Source organism: Crocuta crocuta, unplaced genomic scaffold (genome assembly GCF_008692635.1).
Source record: "Crocuta crocuta isolate KB4526 unplaced genomic scaffold, BGI_CrCroc_1.0 scaffold478, whole genome shotgun sequence".
NCBI lineage: Eukaryota > Metazoa > Chordata > Mammalia > Carnivora > Hyaenidae > Crocuta > Crocuta crocuta.
The window spans coordinates 1098948-1118731 of NW_027530981.1; the positions used below are offsets into that span (position 1 = coordinate 1098948).

The window sequence follows — 19784 nt, forward strand, 5'->3', positions numbered from 1 at the left end:
AAGGAGAATGAATAAAAATACATGCTCGTGTCTTAAATAACATATCATGTCAGGGTGCCTTTATGGTCATGTTAAATTGTCCAATTTTTTTTTTTTTAACAAGTCCTCTGTGTATCACCCACCACTCCTTTCCCCTTCAACAGAAGGTCTGTCCCCCCTCCTCGCCCTTCCATTTCTTTTTTTATTTTTACAACTTCACAATTTCATACAAAATGTTACAGCTAATTTGTTTTTCACAACTCCGGGATGTTTACTAGTTTGTCAAATATATTGTGATTTTTTTTCACTCAACTTGCCACATCTTTAAATAAACTCATGGAGATTATGTTTCTAAGGGTCTCTCCCACCTCCGCACCAGTGCTGAAAAAGCTGACCACATCTCATGGTGCTCAAGCAGCTTGTCCTCCACACACCAGATCCAATCTCTCTTTATAACCTACATTTCACACCATACTCCCACTGGAGACTGCATATCATAACGGGAACTTGTTTACTCTGCAGATTACCTGGACCCTACTTTCAAAGATTCTGAGTCAACAGACTGGGTGTAACTCAGGAATTGGTACTTTTGCAAACTCCTCAGGTATTTCTAAGGAGAATGGCCTTTTGATTAGTCTTTGAGAAACAGTGGATTCAGAAATGAACTCTACACCATGAGATCTGCCTCTGTCCACACTCGACTTACATATCCTTGTTGGCATAAAAGTGCTCACTGAATCATCCATGCCTACCTAATGCTCACCCTTTTCTTACAGCCCACATCAAGCCAGCTTTTTCCTTAAGCCTCCTGGCATTCAGCTCTTCCTGCACTTACTGCCATTACTATGTGTTCATACTTGGCCTTGGCTCTGGGGATACCTCTACAGGAATGTCTGCCCAATCCTCTCCATGCTGGAAACGGGTCTTCCCCCAACAGAACAATGCAGCAAATATTACAAACCACTTCCCTCCACCCCTCATTGCCATGGCTTGGGTTAAGCAGCCAATCAGACTTCTTTCCTGGAGCCTAGAAAAAGAATTAGTGCCTCTTTGCAGATGGGGAAACCAGGATTGTTAGTAGCAACCATGTTTCCCCTGTGTTGAGGAAGCTGGTCTACAGATAAACAGGAAATCTATGAAAGAATGTAGCAAAGGCAATCACTTGAAACTCTGATTTCAATTTTTCCAGAAACCCAGCTGTATCTCTCACTTTCCAAGACATGAACATTCAATGTGCTCACAGATTACACTTAACTTTCTCAGAAAATAAGCAAAAAAGAACCCCAAAAACCCCCCAAATCCCTCCTTTTTGATTGAGCCATTTTATTTTTGACTGAACCATTTTAAATTATACTTTTATCACTTGAAATTGAGAGTTCTTAAATTGTTACTAGCATAAAAAAATTAACTCCATGTTCTCCCCATTGTTAGTATAAGTTCCCTAAGTGCCTTTCCACTGATTTGCCTCCAATTTCCTTCTCAACCAATAGTACAGCATTTCCTACTCCCCTTTCTTTGACAGAAACAGGTTAAGGTTTGAACACCTATTTCTTTGATTTCCAAGGATCTCTACCTGTATCTTTGCTTATAAGCTGATTTGAAGTTCTCCATGTTGGTTGGTAGAACACTCATCTGCCTCAACACAAAAGTGAAGCCTGGGAATTATTCTGCCCCTTGTCCAAGGTCTGGGGATTGTATTTCTTAAATGTTCTGCCACGTATGAGCTTTATGACTGAGTAATTTTACCCTTACTTAATCTCTGTGTGGCTCATTTCCTTATCAATAAAATGGGGATATATAAAATGGTACCTACATCACAAGACTATTAGAAGGATTACATAGAATAATATATTTGAAGCACTTTGAATGGTGACTGGCACAAAGTGAATGTGGCTGTGGATACTTTGTAATTATTACTGAATTGATCACTGAGTTTATATGCATAAAGGCAACATGATGTAATTCAGATCTGCTCCTAAGTACTTTCTTATCCTTATGCTGGTCTTTGCAAAATTTAACGTGTGACTCTTTTATTTAATAAGACAAAAACAGAGAGGGAGGCAAACCATAAGAGATTCTTAAATACAGAGAACACACTGGGGAGGATTGCTGGAGGGGAGGTGGGTGGGAGGCTGAGTTAAATGGGTGGTGGGCATTTAGGAGGGCACTTGTTGGAATGAGCACTAGGTGTTATACGTAAGTGATGAATTACTGGGTTCTATTCCTGAAGCCAAAACTATACTGTATATTAACTAACTTGTATTTTAAAAAGAAAAAGAAAAAAAAAACATGTGAGTGTCTAACACATGAAAGTCAAGCTCCTAGAAATGATGTGGATTGTTCTTGAGGATTTGGCCCCTCCTCTCTCAGCACTCCGTCAGTGCTTCAGTGGGACCAACATATTTGTAGCTCCTTAGGAAAACTATCTTCTTTCTTGTATCCCTGTCTTTATTTTTGTTACCATCTAGCTAAAATGCATTTACCATGATTGGGCCTGGCTGTCTCTTGTTCATCCTTTAAGACTCCACATTTCCATAAAGCTTCCACCCTTCAAGAATTATCTTCAAATTCCTGTTGCTTTTCTAAGATTCACCTTGTACATCAGATAATCGCTGCACCTGCCATACTCTATCATAATCTCATTTATGTCGGTGCTCCTCCATGGATGAGGGGGAGAGACAGAAATGAGAGTTCCATGGCAGAAGGCCCACGTTTGGTTCAGCTTTTAATCCCCAGCACAACCCATGATACTTGGCACGATCTTTGTGAAACGAAGAAAGACATTATGAACAATTCTGTAGAGTCAACCCAAGATTATGGATGGAAGAGGTCAGAAAACTCATAGCCAAAAAGTGGGAAAACATTAGGAAAGCTTTACAAAGACTTAATTTTCCACAATGGTCTCCAGGTATAGTATCAGTTGAGAATCTTGCAATGTCCTAAAACAATACAACATTTTTCTCCAAATAAGGCCCAAAGAATTTTATACTGAAACTGACACCTATATTTATGGTTTTAAACTATTTAATTTTACATGTTATCTTTGATGCACCAATTTGAAAATAAGTACAAACTTCAGGACCAAAATGAGGCTGGCGATCCCTAAAGTGAACTGCTCTAGGTTACATGATGAAATAAATCAATTTAACTATGTGTGGTAGATGAAAATCAAAGCGTTCCATTCAGGATTTTCTGTCACATGGGGTGTAGTCACACAAGGAATGGCTATCATATGGTTTCACAATTTATCTATATAAGCACTAAAAGAAACTAAAGAAAAAATAGAAGAAGCTCTGGGAAGAATATTTATTTTGCTTGTTATTTTATGGAAAGTACTTAATGAATACTCAGTAAATCTATATCTGGTTCCAAATCAAAATCTTTCTGATATTCTTATGTTTAATAAAACAAACTTGCACAAAGCCTCTAATGTCTAGTTTGGCTATTTATCAAAAGAGATCTAGAAGTCTCGAAAAAATTCAGATTTTGCCATTAAATGGTCACTTTGGTAGGCTCTAGGATTACTCTCCCAAATATACACAGATCATTAAATTTCACATTTTCAAACTATTAAAGAAGCCCTGATCAGAGGCTTCACTTGAACAACTAGAATTTTTCCAAACAAACCCCCTCCCTCAACATTGCACCACATTTACAATGAAACAAGTTAGAAAGTGATTTGGAGGGAATGAGTTTGAACTTAATATTAAACTAGTCTTTTAAAACATTGGTTTGTTAAAAACTGATATTTTGTTCACTTTTTCTTTCTTTCCATTTGCTTATCCACTTTCATTCATTAATGAAACAGTTTTTAAGTTTATTTATTTATTTTGAGAGAGCAAGAGCAAGAGTGAGAGAGAAAGGGAGAGCAAGAGAGTGCATGAGCGGGGGAGGGGCAAAGAGAGAAGGAGACCGCGAACCCCAAGCAGACCCCAGGCTGTCAACACAGAGCCTAACATGGGGCTTGATTCCACAAACCATGAGATCATGACCTGAGCCAAAATCAAGAGTTTCACAGTTTCACATTCAACTGACTGAGCCACCCAAATGCTCCTTATACACTCATCCATTCAGTAAGTTATTAAATTACCTACCATGTGCTAAGTGTTAGGTTACAAAGATATAAGGTACATTCTCTGCTCTCAGTGCACTTCCACAGTAGAGGAAGGAGGGAAACATACAAATAAAAATAAGTGTTCCTGACACTGTTCATGACATGTATGGGCCACTCTTATGAGGGGTTAAAGGACAGAAAGAATAGAGGAGGGCATAGTTGCTTCAAGAGCAGACTATTCCAGAATAGGGACCAGTGAGAGATGTGGATGCTGTCCTCTCCAGGTGTCTTGTGTCTGGCTTCTGATATTTTGGCCCTATGTTAAATACTACTTCCTTCAATAATACTTTCATCTTGACCTGAACAAATGCCAAATTATGCATTACTTTAAAAAATATTGCTGAAATGGTACCTAACCTTTGCCAGAAACTAGGATTTGGCAAAAGGATTTAAAAGGAGGGTGGTGGTTTAGGCAAGTTTCAAAATATGAGAAAGTACCTTCGAAGCATACAAGTGCAAACATGAATCAAGACAGAGGGCAGGAAGAGCAAGCCAGGAAAATGCCAAAGGGCAGGGACTTTCAGAAAACTGAAGGGGATGGATAACAGTTGAAGCATTTGAAATTGCCCTGTTTCTTAATAGTCCCTCCTTTCCTATTTTCTTTTAGGTTTTCAATTTTTAAAAAATGTTTAGAACAAAGAGAACTAGTTAACAGCAACCAAGAAAATCCAGAGGAAATATTGCCTTAAGAATTGGATTTTGTTTGTTTGTTTGTTTGTTTGTTTTTCAAATGAAAAGAACTTGCGAAGATCTCTATAGGCAAAAACCACCCAAATACATTTAATGTTCGACTTTGGAATCAATATTTGTTTCTAGCTATGTGCTAAGTGCCTTTAAATTAAAGCTAAACCTGATTAAATTCAGCTTTAAAAAAAGATTACTTAAAAATATTTCTATAGTCTAACTTCTCCCACCCTTTTCTTCTTTATGTATGGCACAAACCGAACACATTATTTAACACACACATAGAGTACCTGCCATTGTAAGAATTTTTACAAATAATCCCTTATTTATTTCTCAGTAAAACCCAATGAGGTAATACTGTCATCATAACCATGTTACAGAGGAGCAAAAGGAGGGAATACTTGACACAAATCAGCCAGCTAGTCAGTGGCAGAACTATAGTTGAACCANGTCATAACCATGTTACAGAGGAGCAAAGTGAGACCAAAAGGAGGGAATACTTGACACAAATCAGCCAGCTAGTCAGTGGCAGAACTATAGTTGAACCAGGCAGTCAAGCTTAAGAATACAACTTATTAACCACTGTAGCCTGTTGTCCTACAGGGTCTATACCTTCCACTCTAGTACTTTATGCAATGATAACATTTTGAATTCAAAGGATGAATATCCAGCCTGAATTTCATGGAACGTTATTTATGATTATTGCTTCCTCTGTTCACTCTATGTCTTCCAGAGACCTTCCAGACAGAGGTGTTTGCTACCCATTTCTGGGATGGTGTCCAGCTTCCAAGAACAGTACCTTTCTCTTCTAGAACTCACAAACAGTGTTATGGGGATAAATTATAATAATAATGTCCGTTGCACAATTTCATGTGGTCAAGCTCTAATCACAAAAGTTCCTTGTGGTTTCCCATCCTCCCATAGCCATGTTTTTCAACTCAAACAGATGCCTTTCTAGTTTCCAGACCCTGCATGGGTTCTCCATACATGACCCTAGTGAAACTGTCATCATAATTGAATTTATTAATACTGGATTCATAACCATGATGTTAGTTAAGAAGCTAAAAATAAAAGCTGTGGCTAGCTCTAGTTTTTGTGTGCATGCATATTAATTTAAATCATTTCCCTTTAATTATATTTAACACACATTAGAAATTTGGTAATTATAAAAGACCTTTAATTATCAACATTCATTATTATCACTATTATTAACATACATTAAGCACCCACAGTCTGCTAAATGCTATACTCAAGATAAAAGGCATTAACCTTGCAATTCCACTGTGAGCAAGATAGAAGACAATCTTCTTCTTCCAGACAGAGAACAAAATTATACTTGCTTAACTTGACAAAGAGCCAATGGATGAGTCAAGGATAAAATCTAGCTATCTTAACCACTAGACAATTGGATAAACAAAGAATGGCTATAAAACTGTGCCACTTTAAGCACATATGAATCTGTTCTTCTATAAATGTTTTAATGCCTGCATAATTTTTTTTTTTTTTTTGGTGGCAAAACTTTCTGCTTCATAGGAATACCTAAATTGTATAAACACTCAAGTCATTTTATACCAACCTTTCAGTATACACTTTGGCATCAAATAGAATGATACCATTTTTGGTGGAAAAATACAGTGTGGCTATAACATAATGAAAGGATTTCTTTTTCCTTTTAGGAAGAGGCTCGTAAACTGGCTTTGAAAGATGTTTCAAATGAAGATTGCTCAAAGCATTTGAGGAATGGCAGCATCAATGGGACAAAGGTATATATTCTAGGGTGCTACTTGCAAAGCTAGCATTTAAGTGAAAAAAGGCTACACTGGATTAAGACATATTTGAAGCAAAATGCTAGCACCTCTACTTAGTTATATAATCTTGAGTAAATGAGTTAACTTATTTGAGCCATAGCTTTTTCACCTATACAAAAGAGTAAATAAAGCTGAACTTGCAGATTTTTATTGGATAAAACAATATATTTGAGTTTATATAGTAAAGTGTCTACATCTAACATGAACTTGGAACTGAGCAAGGAAAGTCCTGACTCCATGCCATCATGGGTACTATTATGTGGCCATCTGTTGGGAGACCTAGCATGCAGATTAATGCTATTAAAACTGCAATTAAATAATTAAATAGCTTCATGGTTTGAGTAGGCTATTATGCGACTGAAAAATGCATTTTTTTTTTTTTTTTTTTTTTGTAGAGACAGAGAGAGAGCAGGGGAGGGGCAGAGAGAGGGAGAATCCCCGGCAGGCTCCATGCTCAGCACTGATTTTAATGCAGGGTTTAATATCACAACCCCGAGATCATGATGTTAGCTGAAACCAAGAGTCAGCCACTCAGACCAACTGAGTGTCCCATGTGTCTCCTGCATTCATTATACAAACTTTTTATAAGTAACCCCTGTTCTGGGGTGCCTGGGTGGCTCAGTCAGTTAAGCGCCCAACTTCACTCAGGTCATGACCTCATGGTTTGTGAGTTCGAGCCCCGCATCAGGCTCTGTCCTGACCAACCAGAGCCTGGAGCCTGCATCAGATTCTGTGTCTCCCTCTCTGCCCCTCCCCAGTGCTCATGCTCTATCTCTCTCTGTCTCAAAAATAAACACTAAAAAAAAATTATAAGTCACCCCTGTTCTTTAGGCACAGCACTATGTTCTGGGCACATAGAGGAAATGAGATCTACTCACAAGGGGTTCAAAGTCTAGTAAAGAGATATAAAATGTGGAAAGTGATAACATGAGGTAGAAAGAATAAAAAAAATGGGGCGCCTGGGTGGCTTAGTCGGTTAAGCGTCCGACTTTCGCTCAGGTCATGATCTCGCGGTTCGTGGGTTAGAGCCCCGCGTCAGGCTCTGTGCTGACTGCCAGCTCAGAGCCTGGAGCCTGTTTCAGNTTGTAGCAGAAAGGGGTCAGAGAAGGATTAGTAAAGAAACGGACCATGACACTGGGGTTTGAAAGAAAACTGGACATGCCCTCTGGCAAAGAGGGATGGATGGCAGTTGTCCTATGCCTGACAGAAGCAACAGCTGGGTGAAGACACACACACAGAAGCACTCAGCGTCTGTGAGAAACTGTACACAGCATGTAAGGTGTACGCAGCATGGTGTGGCTACAGATGATGCTACACAGGCAGGTGGGGGGTGGTTAGGTTGTCAAAGGTCATGCCAAGAACTCAAAAAGTTAACCCTGGCTAATATGGTCAAATAATTTTGGACAAGGGCACCAAAGCTATTCAATGGGAGAAAAGCAGTATTTTCAACAACTGTTGCTTTAAAAAATTGGATATCCCACATGCAAAACTAACTGAAGGAAGGAAGGAAGGAAGGAAGGAAGGAAGGAAGGAAGGAAGGAAGGAAGGAAGGAAAGGTGGACCTTTACCTCACACCATATACATAAAAAGTAGCTCAAAGTAGGTCACACACTAAACATAAGAGCTAAAATTCCACAACTCTTAGAAGAAAACAGAAGGCAAGAGCTTCATAACACTGAGGTTAGCAATGATGTCTTGGGTAAGATACTGAAGATACAAGCCACAAGAGCAACAAATTAGAAAAACTGACTTCACGAAAATGAAAAACTTCTGTGTACCAAAGGATGCAATTAAGAGTGAAAAGGGAACTTACAGAATGGGAGAAAACATTTGCAAATCATCTATACAATAAGGGGTTCATATGCACAATATGTAGAGAATTCCTAAAACTCAACAACAAAAATAAACCACCCAATTTAAAAAAGGGCAAAGAAACTGAATCCATGTTTCTTCAAGGGTATCTCTCGCTTTTTGAAAATTTATGTTATACCATTTTCCTTTTTCAAAAGATCTATATTAGTACCTGTTTTCTCCAACCAAAAGAGATTCTTTTTATGAGAAAAAGGGAAAAGAGTGTTCAGTGTTTGTTTTGTAGCCAGAATGCACGCCGGGGAGCTAGAATGGTGCCAGTCTTCCCTGGGAACGATACTGAGCATCAAGCTGCCACAGCTTTCAACTGTGTCTGTGAGCATCTGTGCTTTATCGTGATTTACACTTTGCAACATTTAGCAGGATGTGTCTTAAGGCATTAGAAAAGCCTGGGAGAGGGGCAATTTGGTGGCTCAGTCAGTTAAATGTTGGACTTCAGCTCAGGTCATGGTCTCACAGTTCGTGGGTTTGAGCACCACATTGAGCCCTGTCCTGATCCCCACATCAAGCCCCACATGGGATCTGCACTGGCAGCGCTAAGCCTGCTTCAGAATCTCTGTCTCCTTCTGTCTCTGCATCTCTCTCTCTCAAAAATGAATAAATATTAAAAAAAAAAAAAAAAAGGATCAGGGGGCCTGAGTGGCACAGTCGGTTAATCATCCAACTTCAGCTCAGGTCATGATCTCGCAGTTCATCAGTTTGAGCCCTGCATCGGGCTCTTTGCTGACAGCTCAGAGCCTGGAGCCTGCTTCAGATTCTGTGTCTCCCTTTCTCTCTGCCCCTCCCCTGCTATATTCAGTCTCTCTCTGTTTCTCAATAATAAATAAATGTTAAAAAAAAAAAAGGAAAGTTTTAAAATAATGATATGATCCAGCAATTCCACTTCTGGGTATATACCCCAAATAACTGAAAGTAGGGTCTGGAAGCGATATTCGTAAACTGACATCTGTGGGAAGCATTTTTCATAATAGCTAAAAGATGAAGACAGCAAAAGTGTCTATCAACACACGAACGGAGAAGCAAAATGTGACATATACATACAATGGAATACTATTCAGTTCTAGTAAGGAAAAAAATTCCTGCTCAAGGTATCAATGCAGATGAAACTTGAGGGCATCATGCTGAGTGAAACAAGCCAGACAACAAAGGACAAATACTGTGTCATTCCACTTACATGAAATACCTAGAACAGTCAAATTTCTAGAAACAGAAAAGTAAGGCAGTGGTTACCAGGTGCTGGGGGAGAAGGCAGTGGGGAGTCACTATTTACAGAGTACAGAATTTCTGTTTGGGATGATGCAAACGTTCTGGAGAGGGAGAGTGGCCAACGGCTGCAGAGCAATGGTGAATGTATTTAATGCCACTGAACTGTATGCTTAAAACTTATCACCATGTAAATTTTATGTGACATATATTTACCACACTGAAAAAGACTTTATTCTTTCTGTATTGCTAAAACAAGTATAGTGTTTTAGTTTTATAAGATGAAAAGAGTTCTGGAGATGGATGGCGGGATGCATGCATAATATTATGAATGCACCTAGTGTCACTTAACATTGGTTAAGATGGGGGGGGTGCCTGGTGGCTCAATCATTTGAGTGTCTGACTCTTGATTTTGGCTCAGGTCATGATCCCAGGGTTGTGGGATCGGGCCCCACGTGGGGCTCCACGATGAGCATGGAGCCTGCTAAGATTCTCTCTCTCTCTTCCTCGCCCCCACTCATGCTCTCTAAAATAAAATTTTTAAAGTTTTTTAAAAATTAAACAAACATGGTTAAGATAGTAATTATTATGTGCATTTTACCACAATCAACAAAAGTCCTACCAAGACCAAGAAATTTAAAATATATCCTTGCGGTATGGGAAACAGACAGTTGTTACAATGCAGGAGAGTGACATGGTCAAGTTTTGTAAAAAGACTCAGATATTTATAGGAAGACAGTCATTTTATTCATGAAACAATAAGGAATCATCTCATACTAGTAAAAACCTCACTGGACAAATTAAATAACCCTCAACTAGACAATGCCTATATATAATGAGGCTATTCAAATGACATTTTGACTTGATCAATGTGTGAACTTTTGATAGGTGTCTTAGATATGTGCTATCACACTTCAACAATATCAATTGCTTTGGGTGCATATTTGTTAATGTTTCGATCTTCATAGAACACAGGTGACTGCCAAATACATTTTATTTAAAAATTAAGATGTCATGGGTGGTCGACACAGCAGTGAAATTAAAGGCACTGAAAAAGGAGACAATACAATTTCTTTAGAAGGAAATCTGTCAGTTCTGACTTCTGATGCTTAAGAATCTGCCTCTTTCTTTTAGAGGGGGAATAATTCTTTATGATTTCTGCAACAAATGCCATTTGCCCATTCCTTTGCTTAAAAAGGAGAGCTTTTTGTAGGGAAAGAGGGCCAGAAAGTCCGTTGGAAAACATCAGGGCAATGTCAGTCTGAAAATCATCAGGCAGTTGCAAGTTAAAAAAGATTTGCTAAAAGTAGCAATGTTTTTACTGGTTCAAGTCTGTCAGAAGGCTTTGGATTCTCTAGTGCCTCACACCAGCAACTTCAAAACTAACGCATTCCAGATGTCCCTATGATCATCTAATCAGACATCAAAAGCTGTATGGTGACAAGCTCACATGCTGCTTACGAGGACACTGTATGTTTCCACAAGCGTAAAACATACACAGTAGCTACTTTTAAAATGTGATTCATCTAAATCAGAATTCTATTTTAAAGTACAGAGGTATTAAGAAGGGCCCACCCTCCTGAGAAAGAAAGAAGTCTTTTAAATGTCTGTACAGTGTCATTCTGTGACTAAAGTTTGAAAGGAAAAACCAAAATGAAACTTGCAGTTCAGAAGAGTTTATGTTGTGAGAAAAAAGAAATCTCCCATCAGAAGAGATTTCTAAGAATCACACCATGCTCAAGGAACAAGAAAATCTTTTCCTCTCCATACCCATTGTTTTTGCATCTTCCTAAGATAAATCCCTCATTAACCCTTTCCTTCCATGCCATCAATTTTCAGTAATGTCTGCAACATGGAAAGCCCACACAGATGAGAACACAGAGAGGATGTGGTCTATACCTTCGAGCTTTCACTTAAAAGCAACATGATCTACATGTACTTTAACCTTCAGATTTAAGCTGTGCTCTCGTCTACAGAATTTAGGTGTGCATATGTATGGATGTGTATTTATATGTTGCTGCCTTTGTTTGTGAATTTGGCCTCTTACACACACACACACACACACACACACACACTAAAATTACTACCATGAGCAATAAAAATAAATCTTGGTGTTTTGGATGGAAATACAATCTCATTCCGTGAACAGTTATAAATATTGAGACATTAAAAGGAAATTTAGAGTTGAATTCCTACCAACCAAGTTAATTTACATCTGGAACCCTGAAGTTGCTGGTCTTTGTCCCTAAGAACAACAGAAGTTCATATAGGATTTCTATTTATTATTTCCTCTTAGTTACGTGAAATTTGAGGATATCACGCACAATTTAAATAATTTTATCAGGGTCACTGAGTCACTGCTGCAATCAGAATACAGGATCTTGACCTTTAGACTAAAGCTACTTTAAACATCATCTTTACCAAATTTTAAACAACACTGTGGATACATCTGCCCATACTGCTAACATGAGATATTCATTAGTGTTTTTGCTAAGAAACACCTTGTGAATGTTCCCATACTCTTCAGTTAATTCACATAACAATGTTTTTTCCTTTTCTTTTCTTCCAAATCACTTGCAACCAGAAGAACCTCTTAAAGAAGATGGAACAGGAGGAACATTTCGAAGGGGAAATCTGTAGATGTGGTGGGCGGATGAGAGGGATGTTGTCCAGACATTTCTAGTCTAATCAAGGATTTTCTAAATTCTTTGAACACAGTTATTAGAAAATTACAAAGCTATAATTGCCAAGATCATGAACGTCTTGATTCTAGAACTCACAGTTTTGTTGACAGACGCAGAGCTCAGATAATTGACTCCACTGCGTGCATATTAATTTCTATTCTCTGTTCATGTATGAAGGGCACAAAGTTAGGCTTTATTACATCCATGCCTACAATTATCAGTTTGTCCTCTTCTTATAATTTCTAAGAATTTCTTTCTCAGAGCCAATTTCTACATGAAATCACTGCTGGAACTGAAACGACATGAAGTGGTTCTCACAACTGAAACCGCTGACCCAAACTGCTGGTCAGTACATTGTAATTCTCAGCGGAGAATTTCTGTTTAAGCATCTCTCCCCCCATGTCAACCCAGGTAACACATTGTCCCAAAACAGAAATTCTAAACTGAAGCTATTTAGGGAGCTTGGGAGGTTAGCGGAGTGCAGATGAAAGGCAAAGGGCACTAATTCTGATCCTTAAAATGTATTATTTGATCATTTGATACTTGCTTACAGATTGCAAGGGTGGTTTAATTGTTTTAGATCTGGTCATCATGACCAGTTTGTAAGTTTCCTGAGGACAGGAACCATGTCTTATGCCTTCCAGATGGCACCTAGTAGAGGTCTTGGACATCTAAGGGATTAATTAATTTATGTTGACATGAAAGCAAAACTCACTCCATTTTCATTATGTGCAGATCAATCTAAACAGCAAAAGACGACATAGCATGGTTATTTCTTTAATTTCTGAGACTAACTTCTGACTAGTGATACATCTTTTAGACTTTTCGGTTCTGGACCAGACCCAAGAAGAATGATTTGGGAGCACACCCCTAAACAGGGGTCACATTTCCCAGTTGCCTTTATTAGTCATGGTACAGACATTCAGACAATCCAAATTTTTTTTCACCAACCTCTGTGAGATTTGGTAAGAAATTCTATTGCCAAATAAATTAGGCTTCTGGATTTTCCCCACCTGGAACTCAAATCTTATAAACATAGCTGCTTCAGAAATTAAGCTGCCTAAACTTGCCAAACTAAGTAAACATTTGGCCCCATGAAATACTGGATGGCAGCTTTATCTCTTAAAAACAAAGCCATATGAAAACCATCCTTGCAATGTGTCTCCAAGCTTTGGTCTTATCAGAACAGAGCGTGAACAGCTGGAGTTACAAACACCAGGACTATTATTAAATCACTGTGTCAGGAAGGGGGGAAAAAAGAAAAACCTTTATAGGCTTCAGTATCTCTAAATAATGCAGTTATATATTACATGCTATTTCTCCCTTTTGCTCATCTGTATCCATCTCTCTTCACTGGAAGACAATGGATAAAGTCTTCCTTCCAATCTACACCAGCACCTACAACAATTCATTTATTTCACGGTTTCTTTCTTTTTTTTTTTTTTTAATTTATTTCTAGGAGAGAGAGAGAGAGAGAGAGACAGCGTGAGCAGGGGAGGGTCAGAGAGAGAGGGAGATGCAGACTCTGAAATAGGCTCCAGGCTCTGAGCTGGCAGTCAGCACAGAGCCCGACGCGGGGCTCGAACCCATGAACTGTGAGATCATGACCTAAGCGAAAGTCGGACGCTTAACCAACTAAGCCACCCAGGTGTTCCTTATTTCACTGTTTCTACAGCTACTCAATTGTGCATCTAATGGATAGAAAACCATGATTTGGTCATTCAAAATTATTGCTAAAATTCTATTTAGGGTTTTGATAGTCAGCAACCTACAGTCAAAAGTTCTCTGACATCTCTCACTGACAATTTGATGATTTTAATGCTAAATCTTAGCCACTTAAATTTCTCTGTAATATTTCAATGCTTTCTTCCATGGAGGTGAAAACATTTAAACCAGGATCAACACTGGTGATGATTTCAACATACGTGATGCACAAAGGAAAATCTCTCAAATCAGTACTCTATTGTACTATCTGCAAAACACGAAGAGAATGTTCCCATTCACTGGAAATCCTTCCTCTCTCTTGAAGCTACCGGCTACTATCTTTGCTGATAAAATACCCAAAACTCCAAAGAACCATCTTGTCTCTGTATACACAGGGCCACTGGAAACACTTCTCCCCATGGTGTCTTCCCTTTACTTCCAATCTTACTCTTGGTTAGAATTGTGTTGCTACTCACTGAAGAGTTACTGCTGACTTCTCACTGCAGCAATTCAAAAACTTACATTCATCTCAACATCTTGAATTTACATCCTATCTGTCAGATAGGAAAGAGATAATAAGATGAAATAGCTTTAATTATTTAATATTGGTAGATAGTAATTCCTGCTCCATTTCTTAATCTCTATCATTGATCATATTCTGAGAATTGATGGCTTTCCTAAATTATTTCATCCTAAACCTGCAAACAAGTAGTTCTTGATTATTTTTTTCCTTTTAAAATTTGATAAGAGTGATAGAGTCCCAAAAAAAAAAAAAAAGTGATAGATTCTCTTTCACAAAACATACATGCATGTGCAAAGGGCCAAAGAATACAACTTCAGAGTTAACAGGCCCTCTGAAGCTCATCACGGACTCCCAATTAAATAACCTCAATGTTGTCATGTTATTTTTTAAAATTAAATATATATATTATGGATATGAACTTTTAAAAGACAGACCAATATTTTCTTAATTTATTTTGGTGATGCAAGACAAGTAACAGTTTTAGAACAAACACAGTCATTTTTTATCCGAGAACAACCACAGCATTATAATTTTCAGGAATCCACTTTTTAATTTACTTGCCCTGCAGGATCATTTTGCTTTGGGGGTTAAATGTGAAACTATAAACAGTCATTAAAACACAAAACAACCATAGTAGTTAACCGGATATTAAGGAAAAAAATCACATCTGTTTTAGAGTTCTCTTCCAGCCACAAATTCAGGAACATCAATTTCAAGAACCAGGTTTTATGGCATGCCCTTAAGCCAAGAACACCAGGTTACAATCAAGGCAAGGGAGGTAAGATATCCCATAAGCAGACTCCCGCTATTACGTCTTGCCCCCAGGATTCTCTTTCTTTAATTCAAAAGCAGTCAGTAGAATTGGATTTTCTATTGCCTTGAAAGATAAATAGTCATTACAATGTGCACATTAATAATTATTCTATTCTGATTAACTGATGGGTTTATGAAAAGAGAAAGAAAGAGAACAAGTTTTCATGCTGTTTAGCCAGTGGTACCCTAAATAACCAATAGTGAGATTCGGTGGCTTTTCACGACACAAAATCTAAGGCTTGCAGAGGATCTGATTTTTCTAATTTGAAAGCTTTTTTTTTTTTTTTAACATTTCACCTTCTCTGAGGGTGTACATCTTAAATAACCAATTTGTAATAATTTAACCAGCCATAAAATAAAGGCAACTTTTTAAACTTTTCACAAACATGTATCTTTCGGCATCAAAGAAAGTTCTTCTCGTTACAGTAAGCCTAATGAAGTGCAAGTAAAAATAACAGTCATCAACTGTGGTTTTAAAGGCAATATTTCAACATAATCAAATGTGTCAAATATTCATCCTTACAGCTTTTTAAGCTGTGGGTTATAAGTAAGTTTCATTTCTTGGGAATGATTTAACATAACCCACTTGGGGCTCTGCCATCTGTGAATTACTTACATGTGAACACTGTTTAAGAGATGGAAATTTTGATTATTTTTTTCCTTTGGATATTGAAATGAAATGCAATCGCACAGAGCTTTTTAAGCAATTATTTTTCATGTTCGTTGCACCATGGCTATATTATCACATGCTCCCCATTTTCATCATCACTTATTAAATCATAGGCAACAAGTATGGTGCAGCTGAAGTTGTAGAACTATGGGATCTGAGAGATAGGAAAGAATCTTCGGTCTCTAGTTCTTCACTCCCTGGGCTCAGGCACTTGGTAGAAACAGCACTCTCTGCAGTGTGTTCCAATTTAAGAGTTGTGGTTGTGTTCCCCTGGTTTCCTCGAAAGGCTCTCCTCTTATCACTGAGCAAACAATAAAAGTGACTATGGGGCTACATGTAGGGTGCCACACAATTTATCATCCATACATGGACACCTCTGAGAGTTAGTGGGGACACTATTAATAATTATGCCAGAACAAGAGGCATGAACTAAGACTGCTTCAGGCAAACCTAATCATACTGTTACCCCAGAGATGATGTGCAACTCAAAGAACTTCTCCCAAGGGGCTCAAACCATTTCATTAATGCTATATCCAATTTTACTTCTGTCTGGAGCTGCTCTGTCCAATGGAAACAGAATGTGAACCAGTGATCTAATTTTAAACTTTCTAGTAGCCATGCTTTAAAATGAAAAAGGTGAAAGTAATTTTGATAATGTATTTTACTCAAACTGATATACTCTACTATTGTTCCAAGGTATAGTTAGTATGAACATTACTGACAAGATCTTTTATATTACTATTTTTATATTTCTTTTTAAGTTTATTTTGAGAGAGAGAGATTGAGAGAGAGAGAACACAAGCAGGGGAGGGGTAAGTAGAGAGGGAAAGAGTTCCATGTTGTCAGTGTAGAGCCCAACACGGGGCTTGATCTCACAAACCATGAGATCATTACCTGACCTGAAATCAAGAGTCAGACACTCAACTGACTGAGCCATCCAGGTGCCCCACTACTTTTTATATTCCAATCTTTAAAATTTATTATGCATGTTGCACTCAAATTACATTTCTAGTGCTCAATAACCACACATGGCCAGTAGCTATAATATTGGACAATGCAGGTCAAACAGTCCATGAATTAGGATATTCAGAAATAAATCAATAGAATTGTAATACATGCACACACATGCATTTTTCTTCTAGGTAGAAACAGACACACCTAAATTTCTTCCTTTACTAACTTTGCCTGCTCTGCACAGTAAGGCAGTTACACTGTTTCTTGCCTGGGGTGAACTAGACTTTGGAGCAGACAAACCATTACCTGGTAGACCTCTTTTGGGGAACAGAGAGAATGCTCAGATTAGAAAAGGGGTAATTTGCTGAGAAATTCTAGAACTCTTCCCAGACTAATACGTTTCTTGCATTCCTAAGTCCAACACACATGTACACTGAGTACACTCCATATACTTGATGCTAGAAATAGGAAGATAAATAAGGCACAATGTCTGTACCTTGGACTGTTAGGGCTTAATGTTTTGTTGAACATTATTTTACAATTGAAGAAAGAAAAGGCCACGATGCAGCAGTAATCTGTGGCAAGCCCAGGACCAGATGCTATTCTTTGGGTCTCAGGTTTGTACTTCATCAGTCACAGAGAACACTGAGGAAAGTAAGAGATGTGTTTTCCTTTTTACTGTTGATACAGACTCAGCCAACATTCAGTAACTCGCTACAGTTAGGGAAAAGGATCTGGGGTGCCAGTGTTTCTTCTTCAATTAGGATTTGCATCTTTGCTAGTAATAATATACTCCCTCACCAAATACCTCAACTTAGAACTCAATGGTATCATAGTTTATTAAGAATATGGAATCTATCAGAAACATAGCAGTCTTCATTTCCTGTAGGAAAGCAGTATTAAATATCTTCACTTGGACTAAACACAGAGCCTACGTGATAAAAACGATGAACAAGATACTGGTGATTTTCTTCATGCAAATGATGGTATTACAATCAAATATACCTAATTTGGGGGTATACCGACATTGTGAAAATCAGCAGTAAAGTGTAACTTTTCTCATTTATATAGCTTCCCTTCTTCCAATCCAATATGCTTGGGCTTCACACGGTCTCAATCAGTGTGTTAAACACATACACACACCACATACTGATTCCGTTTATACTCACCATTAAATAAAACGCATATACCTGATTTTTATTAAAGTCATCTTCCTTTAAATACATTTTTTTAAAAATTTGGTGAGGAAATATTACATCTAAAATATTTTCAGAACACTTGCTTCCTTGTTTACAAAATAAATATGCCAAAATACTGCCATAAACTTAATTAGTAAATACTTGATGGCTTAGTATAGTGATTCATACTTCATATACACTGGCACTGGTTCTTGATAAAAGCATTTTATACCAGACCTAGAGAAGCTGGTTAGTTTATTCAGCATCTTTCTGTACCTTGAAAATATTGCTTTTCTTTTTTTCTTTTTTTCTTAAGGCACTATACAGAGTGAGACTTAAAATGGAGAAGAGCCTTGCTTTTAGGATACTTTAATATAACTACGTTATTGCCTATTGCACTGATAGATAGCCATTAATCAAAATCTAACCCCCAGGCTATTTCAAAGAATGGACCACAGTTACAACTCTTTAAAGTGACTCAGGATTCATCAGAAAGATCCATCAGTACCATATAAAAGGAGGACCTTGTCTCTTCAGGAAACAATTCTCCATTTAATTGATCAGTTGTAAGTATGTCTTGTTATAAGCAAGTCTGGTATATAATTTTGTTTTTCTTTAACCTAGTAGTTCTAGAAACCCAGTACTGGCACCGCATATACATGATATTGCTATCCTGAAACTGTATGACCAGTCACTGTGGCATGACTTCACAAAGCACTGCGTTGACACTGAAAATATAAAGGATATAAATTATATCCTTGGGCATTACAAAGCTGGAGGATCAAGGAAACTCAAAGGAGTAGGGCGCTGGTTAAGAGTACGACCTTTGGAGCCAAATCACATGGGTTAAATTCTTGGCTCTTCCATTTACACATTGTGATCTTAGATTATTAAACCTCCCTCTGACTTAATTTCATTATCAGTAAGATAGAGTAAAAAAATTGTGATTACCATGATGTGGAAGTTTAAGTGACTTGGGGTAAAGCACTTAAAAGAGTCCTCGGCACATAATTGCTGCTTTGTAAATAACAGCCAACACTACAATTTATATACTAATAGTAGCTCATACTAGCTATTACTATAACACTATATCTATATATCTATATCTATATCATCTATATCTATATCATTGAAAGATCTCTAATGATCAACTTCTTAACTCTGCAAAGCCCCAGTTAGTCTATGGCTAAGGCACTTTGATCTTTCATCAGAAATGCAAACTCCAGGATACCTACTAGAGTAACAGGTTTCAGACTCTGGCCACCGGATTGTGAAGCACTTGGCTGGGCATCAGCAGGTGGGCCTGGCACTGGGTCACTGCTTCTCCTCACCAGCAGTGGAGTGCCTGTTGGACAAAATAAGAGGTGAGAGGTCAACAGAACCCTGGGGAGAAGAGAGTGCATGGTACAATGCAATTTAATTAAAAAGGTTTACAACATGCTTTTATGTAAAACATTCTGTTTCTAAGGATGCTTGTAAATTAATCCATTTAATGATCTTTTGTCATCTATTTACAGACTGACACATGGAAACAAAATCTTTCAACTCTCATCTTTTCCCACTTGGTATTTCAAAACACGTCATTGTACTTAACCAAAAAC

At 37.9% G+C, this 19784-nt stretch overlaps 1 protein-coding gene across 4 annotated transcripts in view; it reads right to left on the bottom strand.

Annotated features, from left to right (window-relative positions):
* Positions 1 to 19784, bottom strand: part of PARD3B (par-3 family cell polarity regulator beta) — a 997354-nt gene that overhangs the window by 504524 nt on the left and 473046 nt on the right. For all 4 annotated transcript variants that reach the window (XM_077770171.1, XM_077770172.1, XM_077770173.1 and 1 more), the window contains exon 4: positions 19419 to 19528. In XM_077770171.1, coding sequence (XP_077626297.1) covers positions 19419 to 19528 — 110 coding nt within the window. The remainder of the gene's footprint in view (positions 1 to 19418; positions 19529 to 19784) is intronic.